At 42.8% G+C, this 22,548-nt stretch overlaps 1 protein-coding gene across 24 annotated transcripts in view; it reads left to right on the plus strand.

Moving 5' to 3' along the window:
• ADGRL2 (adhesion G protein-coupled receptor L2) overlaps positions 1–22,548 on the plus strand; it is a 179,679-nt gene that overhangs the window by 90,938 nt on the left and 66,193 nt on the right. For all 24 annotated transcript variants that reach the window (XM_088463328.1, XM_088463331.1, XM_088463332.1 and 21 more), the window contains exon 4: positions 13,788–13,897. In XM_088463328.1, the coding sequence (XP_088319454.1) occupies positions 13,788–13,897 (110 nt within the window). The remainder of the gene's footprint in view (positions 1–13,787; positions 13,898–22,548) is intronic.

Below are 22,548 nucleotides of genomic sequence, written 5' to 3' on the forward strand. Positions count from 1 at the left end.
AGTATGTGTGTATACAGTATGTATGTGTGCATATAATATAGTATGTGTATATAATGTGTGTGTGTGTATATAGTATGTATGTGTGTGTATATAGTATGTATGTATGTATGTGTATATAGTATGTGTGTGTATATAGTATGTGTGTATACAGTATGTATGTGTGCATATAATATAGTATGTGTATATAATGTGTGTGTATATAGTATGTATGTGTGTGTATATAGTATGTATGTATGTATGTGTATATAGTGTGTGTGTGTATATAGTATGTGTGTATACAGTATGTATGTGTGCATATAATATAGTATGTGTATATAATGTGTGTGTGTGTATATAGTATGCGTGTGTTTGTAAGTGTGTGTATATATTTTTATATATATGTATTTTTGTATGTGTGTATATATATATGTGTGTGTGTAGATAAGTATGTATGTGTGTGTATATATATATATATGTGTATATGTGTGTATATATGTATATGTGTATATGTGTGTGTGTATATATATATATATATATATATATATATATATATATATATATATATATATATGCACATATATATACATATATACACACACACACAGGTTGAGTCTGCCATATCCAAAATGCTTGGGACTAGGGGTATTTTGGATAACGGAATATTCCGTATTTTTTGAATATTTACATACCATAATGAAAAAACTTGGGAATGGGACCCCAATATACACACACTATGCATTTATGTGTTATATACACCTTATACACACGGCCTGCAGGTAATTGTATACAATAGTTTCAATAATTTTGTGGCTCAAGCAAAGTTTGTGTACAGAAATTAAATTAATTTATATTTCATACACACAGCCTGAAGGTAATTTTATACAATATTTGTAATCATTTGTGCCTTAGACAAAGTTTGTGTACATTGAACCATCAAAAATCAAAGGTTTCATTATCTGAGTCATGCTAAAATTATTCCGTATTTCGGAATATTTGGATATGGGAGACTCAACCTGTAAAGTAAAAGTAAACTTGCATGAAATTCCCCTTTAGAATGCTGATACAAATGTGATCGTATCTAGCTGTGAATAGTCTAATTAATTCAGTCCAGTTTTCCACACTTCTTGCGGTTTGTTGAGCTACACAAACAAATCACCACGGTTACCCTCCGGAATCCACCGATCTCACCGCGTAGTTTCTGCTGTATAATATAAAAAATCCCGTCCTCTTGGGTGACTTTACAGAAAATGAGATTTCATACATATATATTTATTTTTTTCTCCAGCCTATAAAATGTATCCTCAGTGCAGGTTCCTTTGCATTATTGTAGCCTGTAATCCTCTAAGTGGGTAATTAACGGTTCAGAGAAGCAATTTGTGGAGCGCTAGAGCCGTAAAGGTGAAAAATATTTTTTTCCTTTGAGTGTTCTTTAAGGAGTAAATAATTATAAGAGAGGTGATTTTTAGGATGACCAATCTAAATGTGAATGTAATTAGGAGAGTCGGTGTGAGAATTGACGAGCATGTATATGCAAGAATTTTCATATCGTAACAACTCCTAATTAAATATTGAAAAGCCCAAAATCTCCCGTTGCAAGAAAAATTACCTGCCACTAAGCCTCTAACTCCGCCGATAATTAGCTGAGGTTATGTAGAAAAAAAATCCCAAGATAGCTTCCAAGGTCCTGCAAGGTTGCGTCTTAATACCCTGCATCGTTTGTATGGTCTGCTATCGAGTTCCTGGCTAATTTGAACTAACTAGAGAAGCCCATTGCGAATCCCAATTTTCTGGGCTGTAGATGTCATTCCATTTCCACACGGCAATGGTGAGAATTTCTGTAAAATGATTTCCCTGAGCTAAGACTGTACAGAAATACATGGGAATGGTGCATTAAATCATTGGTAGGACAAGCCAGAAGCGTTTAATATGGTGCACAAAAAAATAGTTGGGGTCACCCATAGCAACCAATGAGGTGCTTGCTTTCATTTACTAAAAACAAAAGTGACAGACTGTGATTGGTTCCTCTGGGTAACGTCATTGATTTATCATGTGTTCTGAAGAAACTGCACCGATATGGAAGCATCCCAGGAGGGAGAAATGCTGCAACACACCGCACCAATCAGACATCTACCTCCAGCTTCTAGGCCAGTGGTGAATAAGCCAATATACGTCAAGGGCCACTTATGCCAATCTTCAACCTTCCAATGGGCCGTGCTTTACGCTGAGTTTCAGTAAGGAAAAACAGCCCCTAGAATTCCAGAGGTATGTCATAGTGAAATGCCACCTCAGCTGCTGCAGTGTTTCCACGTACTCCTTCACCTGCTCCAAAATGCCCCCACATACCACCTCGCCTGCTGTAAAATACCCACCCATATCTCACTTGCTTCGAATTGTTCCCACATGTACTTCACCTGCATCAAAATGCCCACACAAATACCCCCTTACCTGCTCCAAAATGCCCCCACATACTTGTACCAAAATGCTCCCACGTGCCTCTCACTTGCCCCAAATTCCTAAACAAGTGCGGTCATATCACCACCTGATAAAATGCAGCTCGGGTGTCCCACTCGTTGTAAAATGCTCTCAGATCTCACATGTACTGACTGAGTTCCCCCACTTACCCCCATACTGCTCCTCCGATGTGCTGCCTGATTTCCCCCACTTACCCCCATACTGCTCCTCCGATGTGCTGCCTGATTTCCCCCACTTACCCCCATACTGCTCCTCCAATGTGCTGCCTGAGTTCCCTTACTTACCTCCCATACTGCGCCTCACGTATGTTACATGGTTCTCCTACTTACCCCATACTGCACCTCCGATGTGCTGCCTGACTTCCCCCACTTACCCCCATACTGCACCTCCGATGTGCTGCCTGACTTCCCCCACTTGCCCCCATACTGCTCCTCCGATGTGCTGCCTGATTTCCCCCACTTACCCCCATACTGCTCCTCCGATGTGCTGCCTGTGTTCCCTTACTTACCTCCCATACTGCGCCTCACGTATGTTACATGGTTCTCCTACTTACCCCATACTGCACCCCCGATGTGCTGCCTGACTTCCCCCACTTATCCCCATACTGCTCCTCCGATGTGCTGTCTGATTTCCCCCACTTACCCCCATACTACTCCGATGTGCTGTCTGATTTCCCCCACTAACCCCCATACTGCTCCTCCGATGTGCTGCCTGATTTCCCCCACTTACCCCCATACTCCTCCGATGTGCTGCCTGAGTTCCCCCACTTACCCCCATACTGCTCCTCCGATGTGCTGCCTGATTTCCCCCATTTACCTCCCATACTGCTGCTCCGATGTGCTGCCTGATTTCCCCCACTTACCCCCATACTGCTCCTCCGATGTGCTGCCTGAGTTCTCTTACCTCCCATACTGCGCCTCACGTATGTTACATGGTTCTCCTACTCCTGCCCTAACGTCCCCATTGTGCAGGGAAGGCCGGATGATGCTGAAGTTGGCTGTTTCCATTCAGTCTTATCCCCTGTGCGGGCTCTAAGCTGGGTGCCGCAGGTGGAAGCCCGGTGCTAGTTGCTATGGGTCACATATTGCATTCTTTTATTTTTGTATTCGTTCGATTGCTAACCTCTCCCATTTGTGTCTAGTTCTGAGAATGCTTCATTCTGACATACTGGTTATAATTCGGGTGAGGTTCTGAATTTGCTCTGATTGAATATAAACAAAGTAAAAACAGAATTTTACTTTGTAACAACGAAAAAAAATAAAATAAAAATAATCTCTACAAGGTTATATAGTAGGATCCCCACGCTCTGCGCAACACGTCTGACCTGCCCGCAAATCTCCTATTTACCGCAAGCAGAAAGCGGCACCAATTTATATGTTGATGGGGACAATAATTAGAGTGCTTGTGTTTAACACTCCTACAACAAATAACTGGATTGTCTTAGGATACGTGTACTTTATATATTAATTACACTACATTTAGTTTTTTAATTTCATGGTTACTTTGCATTGAAGGTTTTTCATGGGGAATTCATTAGTTTTCAATCACTTTAATGGAGCTCCACTTTCTTACTTCATTTCACCCACTTTCCTGTGCGTTTCATCTGGTATGATGGCGGCAGCGTTTCGGAGGCGACGGCTGCCCCATTTCTGTGATCTCCTTTATCCACCATTTTCCAGTATTCCTCTCCATAACTCTGCAAATGGCGGCGCTGGTGATTTAGCATTTTTATACAATATCTGTAACCAAATGTCCTCACAATCGTCTTCTGCTGTACTGTAACGTTCTCCCCTGACTGAGCTACACACCAGTGCTGAGTCCAAAACACCGTACGGCGCTGCTGCCTCTACATGTACAATAATAACCATTACCGGAGGTACAGAGTGAGAAGTTCTACTATGCGGCGGCTATATACACATGTACAATAATATCCATTACCAGCAGTACAGAGTGAGAAGTACTACTATGCGCAGGCTATATACACATGTACAATAATATCCATTACCGGCGGCTATATACGCATGTACAATAATATCCATTACCAGCAGTACAGAGTGAGAAGTACTACTATGCGGGGGCTATATACACATGTACAATAATATCCATTACCGGCGGTACAGAGTGAGAAGTACTACTATGCGGGGGCTATATACACATGTACAATAATATCCATTACCGGCGGTAAGAGTGAGAAGTACTACTATGCGGAGGCTATATACACATGTACAATAATATCCATTACCTGTACAATAATATCCATTACCGGCGGTACAGAGTGAGAAGTTCTACTATGCGGCGGCTATATACACATGTACAATAATATCCATTACCGGCAGCACAGAGTGAGAAGTACTACTATGCGGGGGCTATATACACATGTACAATAATATCCATTACCGGCAGTACAGAGTGAGAAGTACTACTATGCGGCGGCTATATACACATGTACAATAATATCCATTACCGGCGGTACAGAGTTAGAAGTACTACTATGCGGCGGCTATATTCAGATGTACAATAATATCCATTACCGGCAGTACAGAGTGAGAAGTACTACTATGCGGCAGCTATATACACATGTACAATAATATCCATTACCGGCGGCTATATACACATGTACAATAATATCCATTACCGGCAGTACAGAGTGAGAAGTACTACTATGCGGGGGCTATATACACATGTACAATAATATCCATTACCGGCAGTACAGAGTGAGAAGTACTACTATGCGGCAGCTATATACACATGTACAATAATATCCATTACCGGCAGTACAGAGTGAGAAGTTCTACTATGCGGCGGCTATATACACATGTACAATAATATCCATTACCGGCAGTACAGAGTGAGAAGTACTACTATGCGGGGGCTATATACACATGTACAATAATATCCATTACCGGCAGTACAGAGTGAGAAGTACTACTATGCGGGGGCTATATACACATGTACAATAATATCCATTACCGGCAGTACAGAGTGAGAAGTACTACTATGCGGCGGCTATATACACATGTACAATAATATCCATTACCGGCAGCACAGAGTGAGAAGTTCTACTATGCGGCAACTATATACACATGTACAAAAATAACCATTACCGGCAGTACAGAGTTAGAAGTACTACTATGCGGCGGCTATATTCAGATGTACAATAATATCCATTACCGGCAGTACAGAGTGAGAAGTACTACTATGCGGCAGCTATATACACATGTACAATAATATCCATTACCGGCGGCTATATACACATGTACAATAATATCCATTACCGGCAGTACAGAGTGAGAAGTACTACTATGCGGGGGCTATATACACATGTACAATAATATCCATTACCGGTAGTACAGAGTGAGAAGTACTACTATGCGGCAGCTATATACACATGTACAATAATATCCATTACCGGCGGCTATATACACATGTACAATAATATCCATTACCGGCAGTACAGAGTGAGAAGTTAAACTATGCGGCAGCTATATACAGATGTACAATAATATCCATTACCGGCAGCACAGAGTGAGAAGTTCTACTATGCGGCGGCTATATACACATGTACAATAATATCCATTACCGGCAGCACAGAGTGAGAAGTACTACTATGCGGGGGCTATATACACATGTACAATAATATCCATTACCGGCAGTACTGAGTGAGAAGTACTACTATGCGGGGGCTATATATACACATGTACAATAATATCCATTACCGGCGGCTATATACACATGTACAATAATATCCATTACCGGCAGTACTGAGTGAGAAGTTCTACTATGCGGCGGCTATATACACATGTACAATAATATCCATTACCGGCAGTACAGAGTGAGAAGTTCTACTATGCGGCGGCTATATACACATGTACAATAATATCCATTACCGGCAGTACAGAGTGAGAAGTACTACTATGCGGCTGCTATATACACATGTACAATAATATCCATTACCGGCAACACAGAGTGAGAAGTACTACTATGCGGCTGCTATATACACATGTACAATAATATCCATTACCGGCAGTACAGAGTGAGAAGTACTACTATGCGGCTGCTATATACACATGTACAATAATATCCATTACCGGCAACACAGAGTGAGAAGTACTACTATGCGGCTGCTATATACACATGTACAATAATATCCATTACCGGCAGTACAGAGTGAGAAGTACTACTATGCGGCGGCTATATACAGATGTACAATAATATCCATTACCGGCGGTACAGAGTGAGAAGTACTACTATGCGGCGGCTATATACAGATGTACAATAATATCCATTACCGGCGGTACAGAGTGAGAAGTACTACTATGCGGCGGCTATATACACATGTACAACAATATCCATTACCGGCGGCTATATACACATGTACAATAATATCCATTACCGGCAGTACAGAGTGAGAAGTACTACTATGCGGCTGCTATATACACATGTACAATAATATCCATTACCGGCAACACAGAGTGAGAAGTACTACTATGCGGCGGCTATATACAGATGTACAATAATATCCATTACCGGCGGCTATATACCCATGTACAATAATATCCATTACCGGCAGTACAGAGTGAGAAGTACTACTATGCGGCGGCTATATACACATGTACAACAATATCCATTACCGGCGACTATATACACATGTACAATAATATCCATTACCGGCAGCACAGAGTGAGAAGTACTACTATGCGGGGGCTATATACACATGTACAATAATATCCATTACCGGCGGTACAGAGTGAGAAGTACTACTATGCGGCGGCTATATACACATGTACAATAATATCCATTACCGGCGGTACAGAGTGAGAAGTACTACTATGCGGCGGCTATATACACATGTACAATAATATCCATCATGGCTGCCAAGAGATCTATCAGGCCCTGGTACTAGGGGGCTTACAAAGTGTGTGCGGGATGTGGGAATACCGTGGTTCTCTACATGCTGAACTAGTTGTGGTCACACCATGGTGGTGCAGTCCTTAGTATGCCCTCCCCCCCTATATATAGAAGTTGTACTGTCCAGTTGTTCTGCAGAAGTGTCCTCATACATAGGGAGTCAATACGCTACGCAGCTCAACTTGCCTGGCGTGAGTGAGCCGCCAGGTCCTATGCTGCTAAGCTAGCGTCAGGGGGGGGGGGGACGGGGGTCTCTCTTTTTTTTTTTTTGGTAACCATGCGTCTTAAGTCGCAATGCCATGTGACTATTACGCACCAGCAGACTGTGCTGAGTAATGTGATATGGGACACCTGTATATCTGTGTGCTCCTGTGTCTGTATATAGGAGACTGGGCTGAGTAATGTGATGTGACACCTGTATATCTGTGTGCTCCTGAGTCTGTATATAGGAGACTGCGCTGGGTAATGTGATGTGTGACACCTGTATATCTGTGTGCTCCTGAGTCTGTATATAGGAGACTGCGCTGAGTAATGTGATATGTGACACCTGTATATCTGTGTGCTCCTGAGTCTGTATATGGAGACTGCGCTGAGTAATGTGATATGTGACACCTGTATATCTGTGTGCTCCTGAGTCTGTATATGGGAGACTGCGCTGATTAATGTGATATGTGACACCTGTATATCTGTGTGCTCCTGAGTCTGTATATGGAGACTGCGCTGAGTAATGTGATATGTGACACCTGTATATCTGTGTGCTCCAGAGTCTGTATATAAGAGACTGCGCTGAGTAATGTGATATGTGACACCTGTATATCTGTGTGCTCCCGAGTCTGTATATGGGAGACTGCGCTGAGTAATGTGATATGTGACACCTGTATATCTGTGTGCACCTGAGTCTGTATATAGGAGACTGCGCTGAGTGATGTGATATGTGACACCTGTATATCTGTGTGTTCCTGAGTCTGTATATGGAGACTGCGCTGAGTAATGTGATATGTGACACCTGTATATCTGTGTGCTCCTGAGTCTGTATATAGGAGACTGTGCTGAGTAATGTGATACCTGTATATCTGTGTGCTCCTGAGTCTGTATATAGGAGACTGCGCTGAGTAATGTGATATGTGACACCTGTATATCTGTGTGCTCCTGAGTCTGTATTTGGGAGACTGCGCTGGGTAAAGTGATAGGTGACACCTGTATATCTGTGTGCTCCTGACTCTGTATATAGGAGACTGCGCTGAGTAATGTGATATGACACCTGTATATCTGTGTGCTCCTGAGTCTGTATATGGAGACTGCGCTGAGTAATGTGATATGTGACACCTGTATATCTGTGTGCTCCAGAGTCTGTATATAAGAGACTGCGCTGAGTAATGTGATATGTGACACCTGTATATCTGTGTGCTCCCGAGTCTGTATATGGGAGACTGCGCTGAGTAATGTGATATGTGACACCTGTATATCTGTGTGCACCTGAGTCTGTATATAGGAGACTGCGCTGAGTGATGTGATATGTGACACCTGTATATCTGTGTGTTCCTGAGTCTGTATATGGAGACTGCGCTGAGTAATGTGATATGTGACACCTGTATATCTGTGTGCTCCTGAGTCTGTATATAGGAGACTGTGCTGAGTAATGTGATACCTGTATATCTGTGTGCTCCTGAGTCTGTATATAGGAGACTGCGCTGAGTAATGTGATATGTGACACCTGTATATCTGTGTGCTCCTGAGTCTGTATATAGGAGACTGCGCTGAGTAATGTGATATGTGACACCTGTATATCTGTGTGCTCCTGAGTCTGTATATGGGAGACTGCGCTGAGTAATGTGATATGTGACACCTGTATATCTGTGTGCTCCTGTGTCTGTATATAGGAGACTGCGCTGAGTAATGTGATATGTGACACCTGTATATCTGTGTGCTCCTGAGTCTGTATATGGGAGACTGCGCTGAGTAATGTGATAGGTGACACCTGTATATCTGTGTGCTCCTGAGTCTGTATATGGGAGACTGCGCTGAGTAATGTGATATGTGACACCTGTATATCTGTGTGCTCCTGAGTCTGTATATGGGAGACTGCGCTGAGTAATGTGATAGGTGACACCTGTATATCTGTGTGCTCCTGAGTCTGTATATGGGAGACTGCGCTGAGTAATGTGATATGTGACACCTGTATATCTGTGTGCTCCTGAGTCTGTATATAGGAGACTGCGCTGAGTAATGTGATATGTGACACCTGTATATCTGTGTGCTCCTGAGTCTGTATATGGGAGACTGTGCTGAGTAATGTGATATGTGACACCTGTATATCTGTGTGCTCCTGAGTCTGTATATGGAGACTGCGCTGAGTAATGTGATGTGTAACCTGTATATCTGTGTGCTCCTGAGTCTGTATATGGGAGACTGCGCTGAGTAATGTGATATGTGACACCTGTATATCTGTGTGCTCCTGAGTCTGTATATGGGAGACTGCGCTGAGTAATGTGATATGTGACACCTGTATATCTGTGTGCTCCTGAGTCTGTATATAGGAGACTGCGCTGAGTAATGTGATATGTGACACCTGTATGTCTGTGTGCTCCTGAGTCTGTATATAGGAGACTGCGCTGAGTAATGTGATATGTGACACCTGTATATCTGTGTGCTCCTGAGTCTGTATATGGGAGACTGTGCTGAGTAATATTATATGTGACACCTGTATATCTGTGTGCTCCAGAGTCTGTATATGAAGCACAACGGAACTTTGAATGAAAAAAAAGGTGCTGATGCTACATTGTAGCATTTCGTATACAGATTGGGAGACTCAGTCGCACACCGATATATACAATTGTCGCATATCAAATGAATCGGCATAGTCTGCTGGTGCATCCTAATTGCATCGCATTGCAATTTAGGTGTATTTTGAGCAAAAAAAAAAGACGCCCGGTGCTATCGGAAACTGCAGCAAAGATATATAAGGACACATCTAGTGTTCACTCTAGGTCCGGTCTGGTATGGACGTGCCAGGTAGCCCCCAAGCGCCGCGGTCACTGTGAATGGATACCTGATTCATGCGCTCGGCGTCCATTCATCGGCGGTGACTGCTGCTCTGTCGGTTTCCCCACCTGCGGGACACTGTGGCACGGCGCCCCCCTGAAACAGCCTAGCGGGAACGCTAACACATCTGTACATACATAAGAAGTAGACGCAGAATGAAATAGGAGTTGCACTTTGCAAGTTGTCTTTACATTGTACAACACACAATGCCTTGCATTAAGGAAAGTCAAGTTGGCATCCTGTGTGTGTGTGAGTACTTTTTTCCTTGCTCTCCTGTTCCTTCCCGCACTCTGCGTTTTGTAGCTCCGGAAGGAGCCGTTTGCAGCGCACGTTGCCCGCTCTTTGCTCTGTGTCGATGTCATGTTCCTTTCATTTCCATCCTGCATTTTTAATCTCTCAGAGTAGCGCTGAATAATGGCCCCTGGCAGGTGGTAATGAAATTTTCTTAATTTATATTTTCACGCTGAAACCTCGATTGAAAACTGCATCCAATGGCCCAGAGACGGAACACGCCGCGGCAGTTTCAGGGGACCTCTAATAATGATCTGGTGCAGATGAGGGGCGATAGCGCGGCAGAGAAGTCGTTTAGGGAAGAAAGAGAACGCACTATCGCTTTATCGTAGCATATCTAATGATCGGCTGAAGATTCCCAATAGTTTTTGGAGCATGACAAGAGAAACTAATGTTATCTTCCCAAAACAGAAGTCCCTGCTTAATCAGTACAACAAGAATATGGATTTAAACACTTTGCACAATAGATTGCGCAGAGAATCCTCCTCCATCTTTCCACGCTCGGTAATATGCCATAACAAACGGGGGAGAATAGAGTCTGTCATTACGTTTTACATTGTGCAACCTCAAATTATAGTTAAAATACAGCATTTAATAAATAAATGTTTTTTACCGGTTGGAAACCATGACCTTCGTAATTTAAAGCGCCGTCCAGTGTTTGTTACTTTAGCGTTTACATTTGCCTACGAGTTTATGAACTGACTGTACTACATAACACTGGGCCTGATTCAACACGGATCACAATTGCAGCCGTGTACGCAGATCGCCCGATTGTTGTGTACTGCGCAATCGCCGCAGTGAGCATGTGCGGTGATCACACTGCGATTACGGACGCACTGTTGAAACCATCGCAGGGTGAGTGACAGGCCGTGAATATTTGGGGGTGGTGACGGGAGAGTGGTTACAGAAACGCAGACGTGCCTGTCCGTTGGAACGCCGTTGTATGGGCATGCATAAATTAGCCACTTGTATACTCTCTGCGTGCGACGAGACTTGCAAATTCGGAGACAGCTCAGAGCTGCTCTATTTGTGCGTGACTGTCCGATGTTACCGATGTATACGTAGGACTGGGGGGTATTACAGATGTGAGATAGCAGTAGTGGGTGTCTCTATGCTGGCTGAGCTGTGGCTGATGTTACAGATGTATACACAGGACTGTGAGGTATTACAGATGTGAGATAGCAGTAGTTGGTGTCTCTATGCTGGCTGTGCTGTGGCTGATGTTACAGATGTATATACAGGACTGTGAGGTATTACAGATGTGAGATAGCAGTAGTGGGTGTCTCTATGCTGGCTGTGCTGTGGCTGATGTTACAGATGTATATACAGGACTGTGATGTACTACAGATGTGAGATAGCAGTAGTGGGTGTCTCTATGCTGGCTGTGCTGTGACTGATGTTACAGATGTATACACAGGACTGTGAGGTATTACAGATGTGAGATAGCAGTAGTGGGTGTCTCTATGCTGGCTGAGCTGTGGCTGATGTTACTGATGTATACACAGGACTGCGGGGTATTACGGATGTGAGATAGCAGTAGTGTCTCTATGCTGACTGAGCGGTGGCAGACAGCATATTTTCACAGCTCTATTGCGTGCGATTACGCAGCTGCGATCTGTGCTGAATCAGGCCCACTGTTCATTATAGTGCCATGGAAAATGCTCTGCATGATGCGGGGGGCAGTACGGAATAAGCAAACATTTGTATCCGAGTTTTAAGAGCCAATCAGAAAATTGTCTATTCTGTTGAGATCCAGAGACAGCACCATGAAAACATTAGGTGACCGTAGCCATAGGGGCCGATTAGAGCCCCTGACACAGTTTGCATTTGGGACATACACAGTGACTTATTTATAATGTTGACTGGTCCTATAGATTTTCTGAGCGATTCCAGGGACTGATGAGTTAACGCTGTCTACCGTTCGACTGATCACTCACAACCTGAGCCGTAAATACAGTTTAAAACCCTCTATTTACTCTACGTATTTTAATTCCGACTTCTAAAGCATTTTTTCCCCTTGTTATCCATGTTTATTAAATCATTAATGAATCGGATTGTTTTTTTTTTTTTTTTTTTTCCTGAAAGTGACAAATTAATTGTACCGTAAGTCTCTGCAAATACGTGGAGCTCCTTGACATTGCTCTCAACAACGTTCGTTTAAAACAACTTTGAGAGCGAGATGAAAAGCAGATTTATGCGCTTATTAATATTTTATATATAGTTTTGTTTGCAAGGATAGAACATTAGCTGACAGTCTAAGAAACATGTTTTCATGGCAGATAATTGCAGGCAGCACGAAGGGGGCGGCTTCTCACTTTTTAAAGGACGTATGGCTGACTTGTTTGTTATAGTTATTGTAAGGTATGCAGGCCAGGAAAACGGGATATCTCTCCAGCCGTGTCAGTTCTGACCTGATTAACTATGGTGATGATGTTGGATTTCCATGAAGTAACCTGCAATGTCGAGCTGCGTGGCCACTGGATGGGGAACATTAAATACCAACTCATTTGTACTTGTATGATATAATGATCAATATTAATATGATCACTAATTGCTGTAGCAGAGACCAACAGAACAGCAGCTACCAACTAGCAGATCTGAAGAAAGCGTCCCTGCGTCACCCTTAGCGCTATTGCAGTGCCAAGAGTGAAAATACATGTATTATTTTTGCATGCAGGTTAAATACTGTCTGCTTTTGCATGCAGCCCACAGATGCAAAAAAAAAAAAAAAAAAACAGCTTTATTTTTACACTGCATATTTTATATTCGCCCCACCTGCAGCGCAACATGGTTTTACTAACCGGTACCAAGTTACGTGCTCTGTTTTGCTTTAATCCCACCTCAGAATCTTTGCCCTTCAAGGTATAAATAATATACATACAAAGTAGCAACGCTCTCGCATACATCAGTGTGAGATTTAGTAATAATACATGTTGCACAAAGTAGAACAGTCAGTCTTTGGCTTGTTTGCCTGCCTTTATTGTATAAGTAGCTGTTTTGTGTCCGTTATTTGGTTGCGTGGGACCTGGGGTTCTGTTGAAGCCGCTCGTTTTGTTTAATCCTGGTTAACGGCCTGATTTATTTTCTAATTACAGGTGTAACAATAGAACGCAGTGTGTGGTGATTACGGGATCGGATGTGTTCCCTGACCCGTGTCCGGGGACCTACAAGTACTTGGAAGTCCAATATGAATGTGTACCATACAGTAAGTAAACGCTAAGTGTCCCTTCCTGGAAACAGTCTGTTTACCCTGCACCAAATGCTGGCACCGCGCACGCTACTGACATCCAGAGCCATTCTGCATGCTGGACAAGGCCAGACCCTGCCCCCAAAATGTGGAAGAGAGCCACGCTGGTCCTCCAGCCAAATGTCCTCCTGCAGCCCTAAGTGTTTTGCTTTCAGGACTAGTGTTTTTCTAGAAAACAAGCGAGATTTAGCAGTGCTGGGTGCCAGGAAGAACGTCTACATCTGCCCAATACTGGGGCCTGACAAATTGATTTGGCTCGCACTTTCCTAAAGAAAGTATTGACTTTGATTTCAATCACAAGTTTGCTGGAGCAGCTACCTGCTGCTACGGTTTTCTTTGTGCATTTTATTCACTATTGCTGAGACCAAACCCTCCATTATGGAGGATTTATATTTGTTTTCAAAGCAAAGTCGCTGTCGGTAAACGATAAATTGGAACGAGAGCCGGGATGTGATGCTGGGTGGAGAGGCTTGCGCTCGCCTTGTTTCGTAGAGAGGCCGCCAAATTGTTCCTTAGAGAAACTACCCAAAATATCCTGCAATAGTACCTCGTATTAAATCCCTCTTGCATATATCTGTTTTTTTTTTTCCAAAAGGAGCGATAAAGGATTTTAACGTTTGTTTATTTTCACACGTTACACTTTGCTTGAAACATGTATATCAGGAGGACCAATTGCAATACCACACTGGCACCCTAATTGGGTTCTCTTAATTCATGTAATGAAATAACTTAAAGCAGGTTGGAATGAAAATACAAGTGGCTTCATGTGAATCTCATACATACAGATGTGTCCACATACACGGAACCTTAAACTGTGCCAAGTAGCCCCATTTAGCTCGCCACGAATAAGCCACGTTATGGGGGAGATTATTTTTTTTATTGCTCCCGTCTAATGTGACCGTGAGTTATTAAATTGTTTTGGGCGACCAGTTCCGAGGCTGTCGCCGATTTTCTAAAGTAGGGCTGGATGCTAATGCCGGAATCGCCTTAACTGCGTTGCACCCGGCACTTAGCAGAAGCCACTTATTGAAGCTGGTCCCGCGCATTAGTGCACGAAAATGCGGTGCTGCTCGTGCAATCCATTTAATATCTTCTGGTCACTTTAGCCGGTAGCTACAGGATCGATTAATAAATGAATCCCCTCTTATGCGTCTCGCCAAATACTTTTTCACAAACTGAGTCTTATTCACATCTGTAATAAAATAAAACTGCAATGCGCGGGGAGTCTGGACACTGACGCTGGCACCTGCTGTGTGCTAACCCGCGTGTAAAGGCAAATGTCAGCGTTCCAAAACGTGTGACCCGCGTCACACACACATCTCTGTGCTCAATCTGCCACTTAATACCAATTCCTTTGCAGCAGAATATACTAATCCTAAGTCCCTTGTACACTAAAAGTGACTTTGGATGCAGCTACGATGCGAATAAGACTCTAAATTTAGGGGGGAAAAAAACCCCCAAAGTCCAGGAATCACTACCTGAATCGGAGCGTCTAAGTCGCGCTATAAGGATAGGCGTATGAGGACGCTGCTGTCTGTAAGTCTACATAGAAGTGAAGATTTTGAGTCCACCCTTTCTTGTCATTCACTTACTCTAGAACTGTAATCTTTTCTTTTAGCAAATATTCTAAGAATGAGTTTGAAGATATCCAGCCTGCACCCTGTGTATGAACATATACATTATATATATATATATATATATATATATATATATATATATATATATATATAATAATATAATATTTGTGTGTCGTATGATTACATTTGATATTTTCTCCACTACAGGACTCGTATTTCCGTTGCTTTAAGGGACTGTTTTGTTTAGTAATAAACCGCCCAGTCATGTAGTCTTGTGCAGTGATAACCGAGGGACGTAAACACATACGTTAAGGGATGGGATGAACTTTAAGGGGATATTGTAAAATGTCTGTGTCCCTGTTGCTTACAGGGGAAGCAGCCATTTTGTTCTGACCTCAAGGACATCATTTGTTCTCTAGTGAATTTGATAGGCTGATTTATCTTGAAATGGAGTTAAACCACAAAATGGCTGCCTCCTCTCTGGTCATCTTTAAAGCTGCATTACCACCCAGAGAAATCTAAGGTGACCCCTCACCCTGTTCCTAGCTGTGGGTAAAGTATTGTCATCCACCCCACACTCCCCCTACCGTCCTCCTCGCAGCCCCTGCTGGAAATCACGGAGGGAGGGGAAGGGGGCTTGGGATAGTCGATCAGGAAACTACCACTCTTGGCTGTCCCGGATACGGGGTGGTGCCAGCTTACAAAACTATGTTCTTAAATTTAAATACAGCTTTAATGCAACTTCCTATTCTGGTCTTTAACCAGGTTTTATTTAAATAAATGATTTAGTGACTTATTTAGACTTAGACGGACATTGCACCAAAACATTTTCACTTTATAAAACAGAACAGAATAAAATCCTAAGGCCCAGTTACCCGCTAGTATTACTGCTGCCAGTTAATGCACTTGAGCAGGCATTGAGGGGGGGGGGGAGGAGGAGCAGGAGGCTATTTGTTCCATTGACCTCATACCCACAATCGCAAACAGCGGCAGCTTCTGGAGTATTTTCTACTGACCCTCCCCCATGACGGTAGGTGCAAGTATTTCTTGCACCTGTTGTCTCTGGAGTAACGCTAGTGGGTAATAACCCTAAAAAAAGGTGGGAGGTGCTGTAATCAAAGTTTCCGCCTTTCGCCTGACCGGAGTCTGTAATATTGCAGCTCTTACTCTTGTTAACACATGAGGTTGTCCCGGATTTGCCCCGATTTGGCTGCAGAGAGTAGAAGAGAAGGGTTTATATGTTCTCCTCAGGTTGTCTATAATAATCTATTAACTTTTATATCTAATTTTGTTTTAGCAATCAGGATGTTTCTTTTCCCCCCCTAGTGGCCGTACAAAGGATTCAGTATGCGTGGATTTCATCCTTGTGTTAATGTAATGATATATGACATATGTACGTGCGCAGTCTCACCCATGAGGAATATAAATGTGTTAAATTGCGCCCCCCAGTAAAGAGATGTTTTTCTGAGGGTCTCTCATAACTATAGAAAGCTCTTCCTTATCAGCCTATGGAACCCCCATCTCCGCCAACCTTTCCGACATGGGGTTGTCCGCTCGACAGCTGCGAAGAGAGAGAGCGATGCCAGAGGCAGCCATATTTATAGAGAAGCGTCTCGGTCTTCACTGATGTTACTGTAGCTGTGTGGGGAGAACCGTCCAAGTGGCGGGCATCTCTTATACTTGCTGCCTATAGATGGTGGTGTCCGCCATTTCTGGGCTGAGGTTATAGTCATTGATAAGTGTAAGTCACTCAGTTTACCTAAGAGCTGTTACCTCATAGAGGCGCTGACTGGCGCTCTTCGTTATCACTCGTTTCTCATAGATCAGTCATTTGCATTCTTATAGATATTGTACGACCCACAATACAACTCTCTCGTTTATTCATCACAGGCTTCAATAAAACTGGGACTGGCTCGGTGAAGCCCACAAACATGGCTGCCTCTGCTTTTTGTACACTGCAGGTGATCCTGAAGGGAGGAAGATTGATTAAAAATGCTAGAAAAATGCTTCTCCGTAGCAACCAATCGGATTATAGAGCTGCACTGGATAAATTATAGCTATAATATGATTGGTTTATATAGGGAACACCTCAACATTCCCATTTTAGGCCCAATACCGAGATTTACACTAATGCAGTCGCAGCTGCATTCCCTCACGGATCGCAGTGGTTAAAATATACTAATGCCTTCCAAAGCATAGGGACACCTGCTGCTGCCTTCTCATATCTGTCCAACGACGCCCAGCAGCGTAAACATCGGCTCACATCGGGCCGTCACGCAGCCTGTAAGGCAGGTCTGACCAGCTGGAAAGCAAGCTGAGGGCTCTCATGCTATGAAGGAGATTGAGCGCAATGGCTAAGTTATGCACACCCATGAAACGGCATTTAAACAGTCCAGCACGCCTGCGATTTTCTAACCACCCCCAAATGCTGACTGCCTGTTAAGCAATTTGCACGTGGTTCCTCTGAACGAGCGTATTTTCAATGCTGTCGCTGTGCGTGTGCAGTGCAGCTTTCCCCGCATGCGCAGTTGCAAGCTATCGCTCTATCTGCGCCTTTGCGAGAATCTCTGGCTCAGGCCCATAATGTGCTCTAGCCCTTAGTGTCTCTGCACCCTGAGCCTGCTCGGCAGAAACCGTGCGGTAATTCCCTGTTACTGGATGCGCCTCCACCTGACTCCGTTCTGTAAATTCTCTTTCATCGATCAGCGGCTCCGATCATTTGTTTACCCTAATATTCTAGTCAATGTGCTAAAATAAATGTTTCTCCAAGTAGGGCGCACCTTAAGTGTTTTATTGCGTTTTTATGGATCCTGCATAGGATTTTTTTTTTTTTTGTTCTCCCCCCCGCGCATTAAACGGATGCGAGCCTACATACACACGTTAATAAGTATTGAGTACAAGGGTTTGTTAATATCGTAGGGCATTCATCAAGCTGTCATGAAATAAGCTCATTACAATAATCACTGGAATAGCTTTTATTTCGGAACTGAATTGCAGGAGAGTTCGTCTCAATGAACAAAAGATTTTTCATTTTAATGCCTAAAATAGTATCACATTGTGGTGGGGAGGTTTTTTTTTTTTTTTTGGGGACGGTGGTGTTACCCTTTTTCCCTGACGTAATAGACACAATACAGTGCATTTTTGTAGTATGTATTATACCCATTATGAAATACAGTATGTGGTCACTAACAGAAGAAAATTTTCCATGATCACCAGAAAAAAAAAAATAAGTAAACCAAAATAATATATATATATATGTATATATATCTCCTATACTAACCATATATTTTCCGTGTCCTTCTGAAATCGCCACATGTATGTCATGTGTACTCTATGTGCAGGCTTTACATACACATGGCTGTGTATAATGTCACCATGGACAGTAAGCCTTATGTACACAGCGCTGTACGTATTTGCATGTGGCTAAAGATTTTAAAAGCTAAATACTGCCTACAGGCCCAGGACCTTTCTGTACAGAGGGAGATTATATTCTAAGTAGTACTATTATTTTATACATTCATTTTATCCAGTGCTAATGTGAGATTATATATCTACAGTATTACTCGGTCAGTCATTTTACTGTGCGCAGTGTTGCCAATGGATATACAGATGTTTCCTTGGAAGTAGTGTTATGTACAGTAAGGGTATAGTGTGTGCAGTGTTACAATGCAAAGTAAAATCAGTTTATCACATGGTGTATAGTCAGTCAGGTGTAGCATATATAGGATTGGACTACAGTTTCCCTGCCCTATTTAGCCATAAAAAAAAAACAGTATATAAAGTGTGTGATATAAACTATAAGATTCTGTGTCCATTGTTATCATGCTCAGTATAGCTGCATACACACACAACGATTTTTTGAACGATTATCGTTAAACGATAATAGTTTGACTCAGAAAGTGAACGATTTTTTCAAACGATGAACGATTATCGTTCATGCGTGTTCACGTTTGTAGTTCAGTCAGACTTGTCAACTCAACGATTTTCAGTAAGGGAATATGCAAAAATTGTTTGTAGTTCAAAAAAATCGTTCATTACACTGTAAAAAATCTGACATAAAATCGTTGGTAACAAAATCGGTATGTGTGTGTGCAGCTTATCTGTTTAAAAAAAATAAATACATTTAAATAGCTTTGAGTCGAGAAAATTACAGAAAGAGCCTAGAGAGAGAAACCCATGTATTTAGTAAAAGTTGCGTGAGGGCGAGTACGAGCAAGCGCCATCTACATTTGGAACGTTTCTTTATGTCAACAGAACTCTGCCCCTTTAGAAGAGTTTGCAAATGACTCTTATAAAATGCCTCTTATTACGATATACACAATAGCCAGACCTGCGTTTACCTATGGCTGTTGCACAGTCCCGGACAGAGTGCTTCAGATACAAGGCCCGATTTAGACGAATCGGCCTGCTGGTTACTTATCAGCCGATGGCAGTGATGAGCTTTTTCGCTCCACGTCACCATGTGGGTGCAATCTAGTGCAAATGCTCCCTACGCAGCGGAATCCAGTCTCAGTTTCCGCCGCCGATGTTTTGCCTGTGCGCCATCGGGTTGTTTTCCCCCTCTCTCCAGAGAGAAGCCGCGCAGAGGTTTTAATTTGAAACCTGTAGCAGGAAATCTTCCTGCAAACCTTTCAATCAATCTCCCAGGCACAGAACCTTTGCATAATCTTTTGAACTAGCTAACTCTAGCATGCATTTCATTCCTACAATATTGTGACAGGAAACCAGTTTTTTTTTTATTTTTCTAAAAGAGAAAAAAAAGATCCATTGCCGGTGGGAGGTATTTTGGAATATATTCCTCGATTTTAGAAAGTGAAATGTGAGCATACTTGAATAATAGCCTAAATTTGTCGCTCCATTTTGCCAAGTTCAGTGGAATGCTAGTTACTGTAATAAGGAACTTTTAAAGTTTCCACGTCGGCTGGGTGACAGCAACTTCAGATATGAACTAATAATCACAAGAATGAGCAATAAACTAGCAAAATCTCCAAGTTGTGAGGTACTTTGTACCCTTATGCCTGAAAAATGTTGGTAACTGCTGCTGTTTTCATAAGCTCCGTATTGCTTCAGGCCACAAAACGCTCCTGGGTGTAGTAACTAGGTACACTTTAAAAGCGCTAAATTGTTTTGTGTTCACAAACCAGCATGGCTGTGTAATGCAGACGGCGCATTCTCTGCAAACTGTAGCGCACAGATGCACATCGCATTCTCAACCACTTATTTTTATTGTCTTTTACACTGAGAAATGAAATGGCTCGCAGCTCCTTCAGCGATGGAACTGTAGCCCCTTTGGGTCATCTCTTATAAATCCACTTTTCAAACCTAATAAAATAACAGCATGTATTCATGCATAGATTTGGGGCAATGTTGGAAATTTGGTTAATGTCACCTCTCCTTGGGATCACGTCACTTGCAAATTTTAATAGCGTTGTTTGGAAATCGGTAACAAAAGCAAAGTATTCATGGTGCATAAAATATTTACCCTGTAGGTCCTTGTTGATATTTTTACTCTTCTAAAGAAGCCTGTACAGTATAGTATCTCCTCACCAGTGTGTTACAATACTGATATCAAGAAGAATTATATATATATATATATATATATATATTTTTTTTTTTATTTTTTTTTTACCAATATTGTTAAAGTTGAATATGAAAATAATGATTTCATACTGCTATTTATGGGTAAATGTTATCAATGTGTACATTATTTCAGTTTGACTTACAGCACTATTTTAATACTGATTTGCTATGAAACCATCGATCAAGTATCGCGTAACACATTAATTTTAGAACCACTGCTATTTTCCTTTTGTGCAATGCATCACACTGATTTAGTTTAGTGATTCCAGGAAAAGGTGATCATTACCCAGTTTCTGACTTTATCCGAGTTTGCTGGATAAAGTCAGGGTTGCATTTTTCCTGTTGATCTGACTGGATGCTCCTGTTGCTTCTTCACAGCGGAGGCAGCCATTTTGTGTGCTGCTGCAATGTGCATAATCAGAACAGCCCCTCAGTGCAGTTTGAACCAGTGACCTCACACAGGCAGCCATTTTGTGTGCAGCACCTATTTCCATAAGCAGACAGTCCCTCAGTGCAGCTAAAACCAGTGACCACACTGAGGCAGCCATTTTGTGTGCAGCAACAATGAGCATAGGCCCGTCTGTGCAGAACCAGTAAGCTCACAGTGGCATTTTGTGTGCAGCACCTATTTCCATAAGCAGACAGCCCCTCAGTTAATTTGTAACCAGTGATATCACTGAAGCTGAGCAGCCATTTTATATGCAGCAACAAAGTACATATGTGTACAGCCCCTTGCTGCATTTGGACCGGTATGCAGTCGGGAAGCCGGCGGACCTAATCCCGACAGCCGGCTTCCTGACTGCTTTATCCCGGCGAGGGTTAAATGACAGGCATCCGGCACCCCGATCGAAGGGAGGGGGGTGTTTAGGTTTAGGTCTCCCGGGGGGCTTAGGGTTAGGCACCCCCCCCGGGAGGTTAGGGTTAGGGGAGGGAATTGGGTTAGTCTATACTTACCTTAGGGACGATCAGAATTTTCACCCATGTCGGGCAGCCGCTGTCGGGATTCCAACCGGCGGTAAATCATACCGATTCCTTTGGAACAAGTGACATTACTGAGGCAGCCATTATGTGTGCTGCACCTATGTCCATAACAAGACGCCTCTCAGTGCAGTTGGACCCAGTGACATTACTGAGGCAGCCATTATGTGTGCTGCACCTATGTCCATAACAAGACGCCTCTCAGTGCAGTTGGACCCAGTGACATTACTGAGGCAGCCATTATGTGTGCTGCGCCTATGTCCATAACAAGACGCCTCTCAGTGCAGTTGGAAGCAGTGACATTACTGAGGCAGCCATTATGTGTGCTGCACCTATGTCCATAACAAGACAGCCTCTCAGTGCAGTTGGAAGCAGTGACATTACTGAGGCAGCCATTATGTGTGCTGCACCTATGTCCATAACAAGATGCCTCTCAGTGCAGTTGGAAGCAGTGACATCACTAAGGCAGCCATT

This window comes from Taudactylus pleione, unplaced genomic scaffold (assembly GCF_031769625.1).
Source record: "Taudactylus pleione unplaced genomic scaffold, aTauple2 ptg001343l, whole genome shotgun sequence".
In the NCBI taxonomy this organism is placed as follows: Eukaryota; Metazoa; Chordata; class Amphibia; order Anura; family Myobatrachidae; genus Taudactylus; species Taudactylus pleione.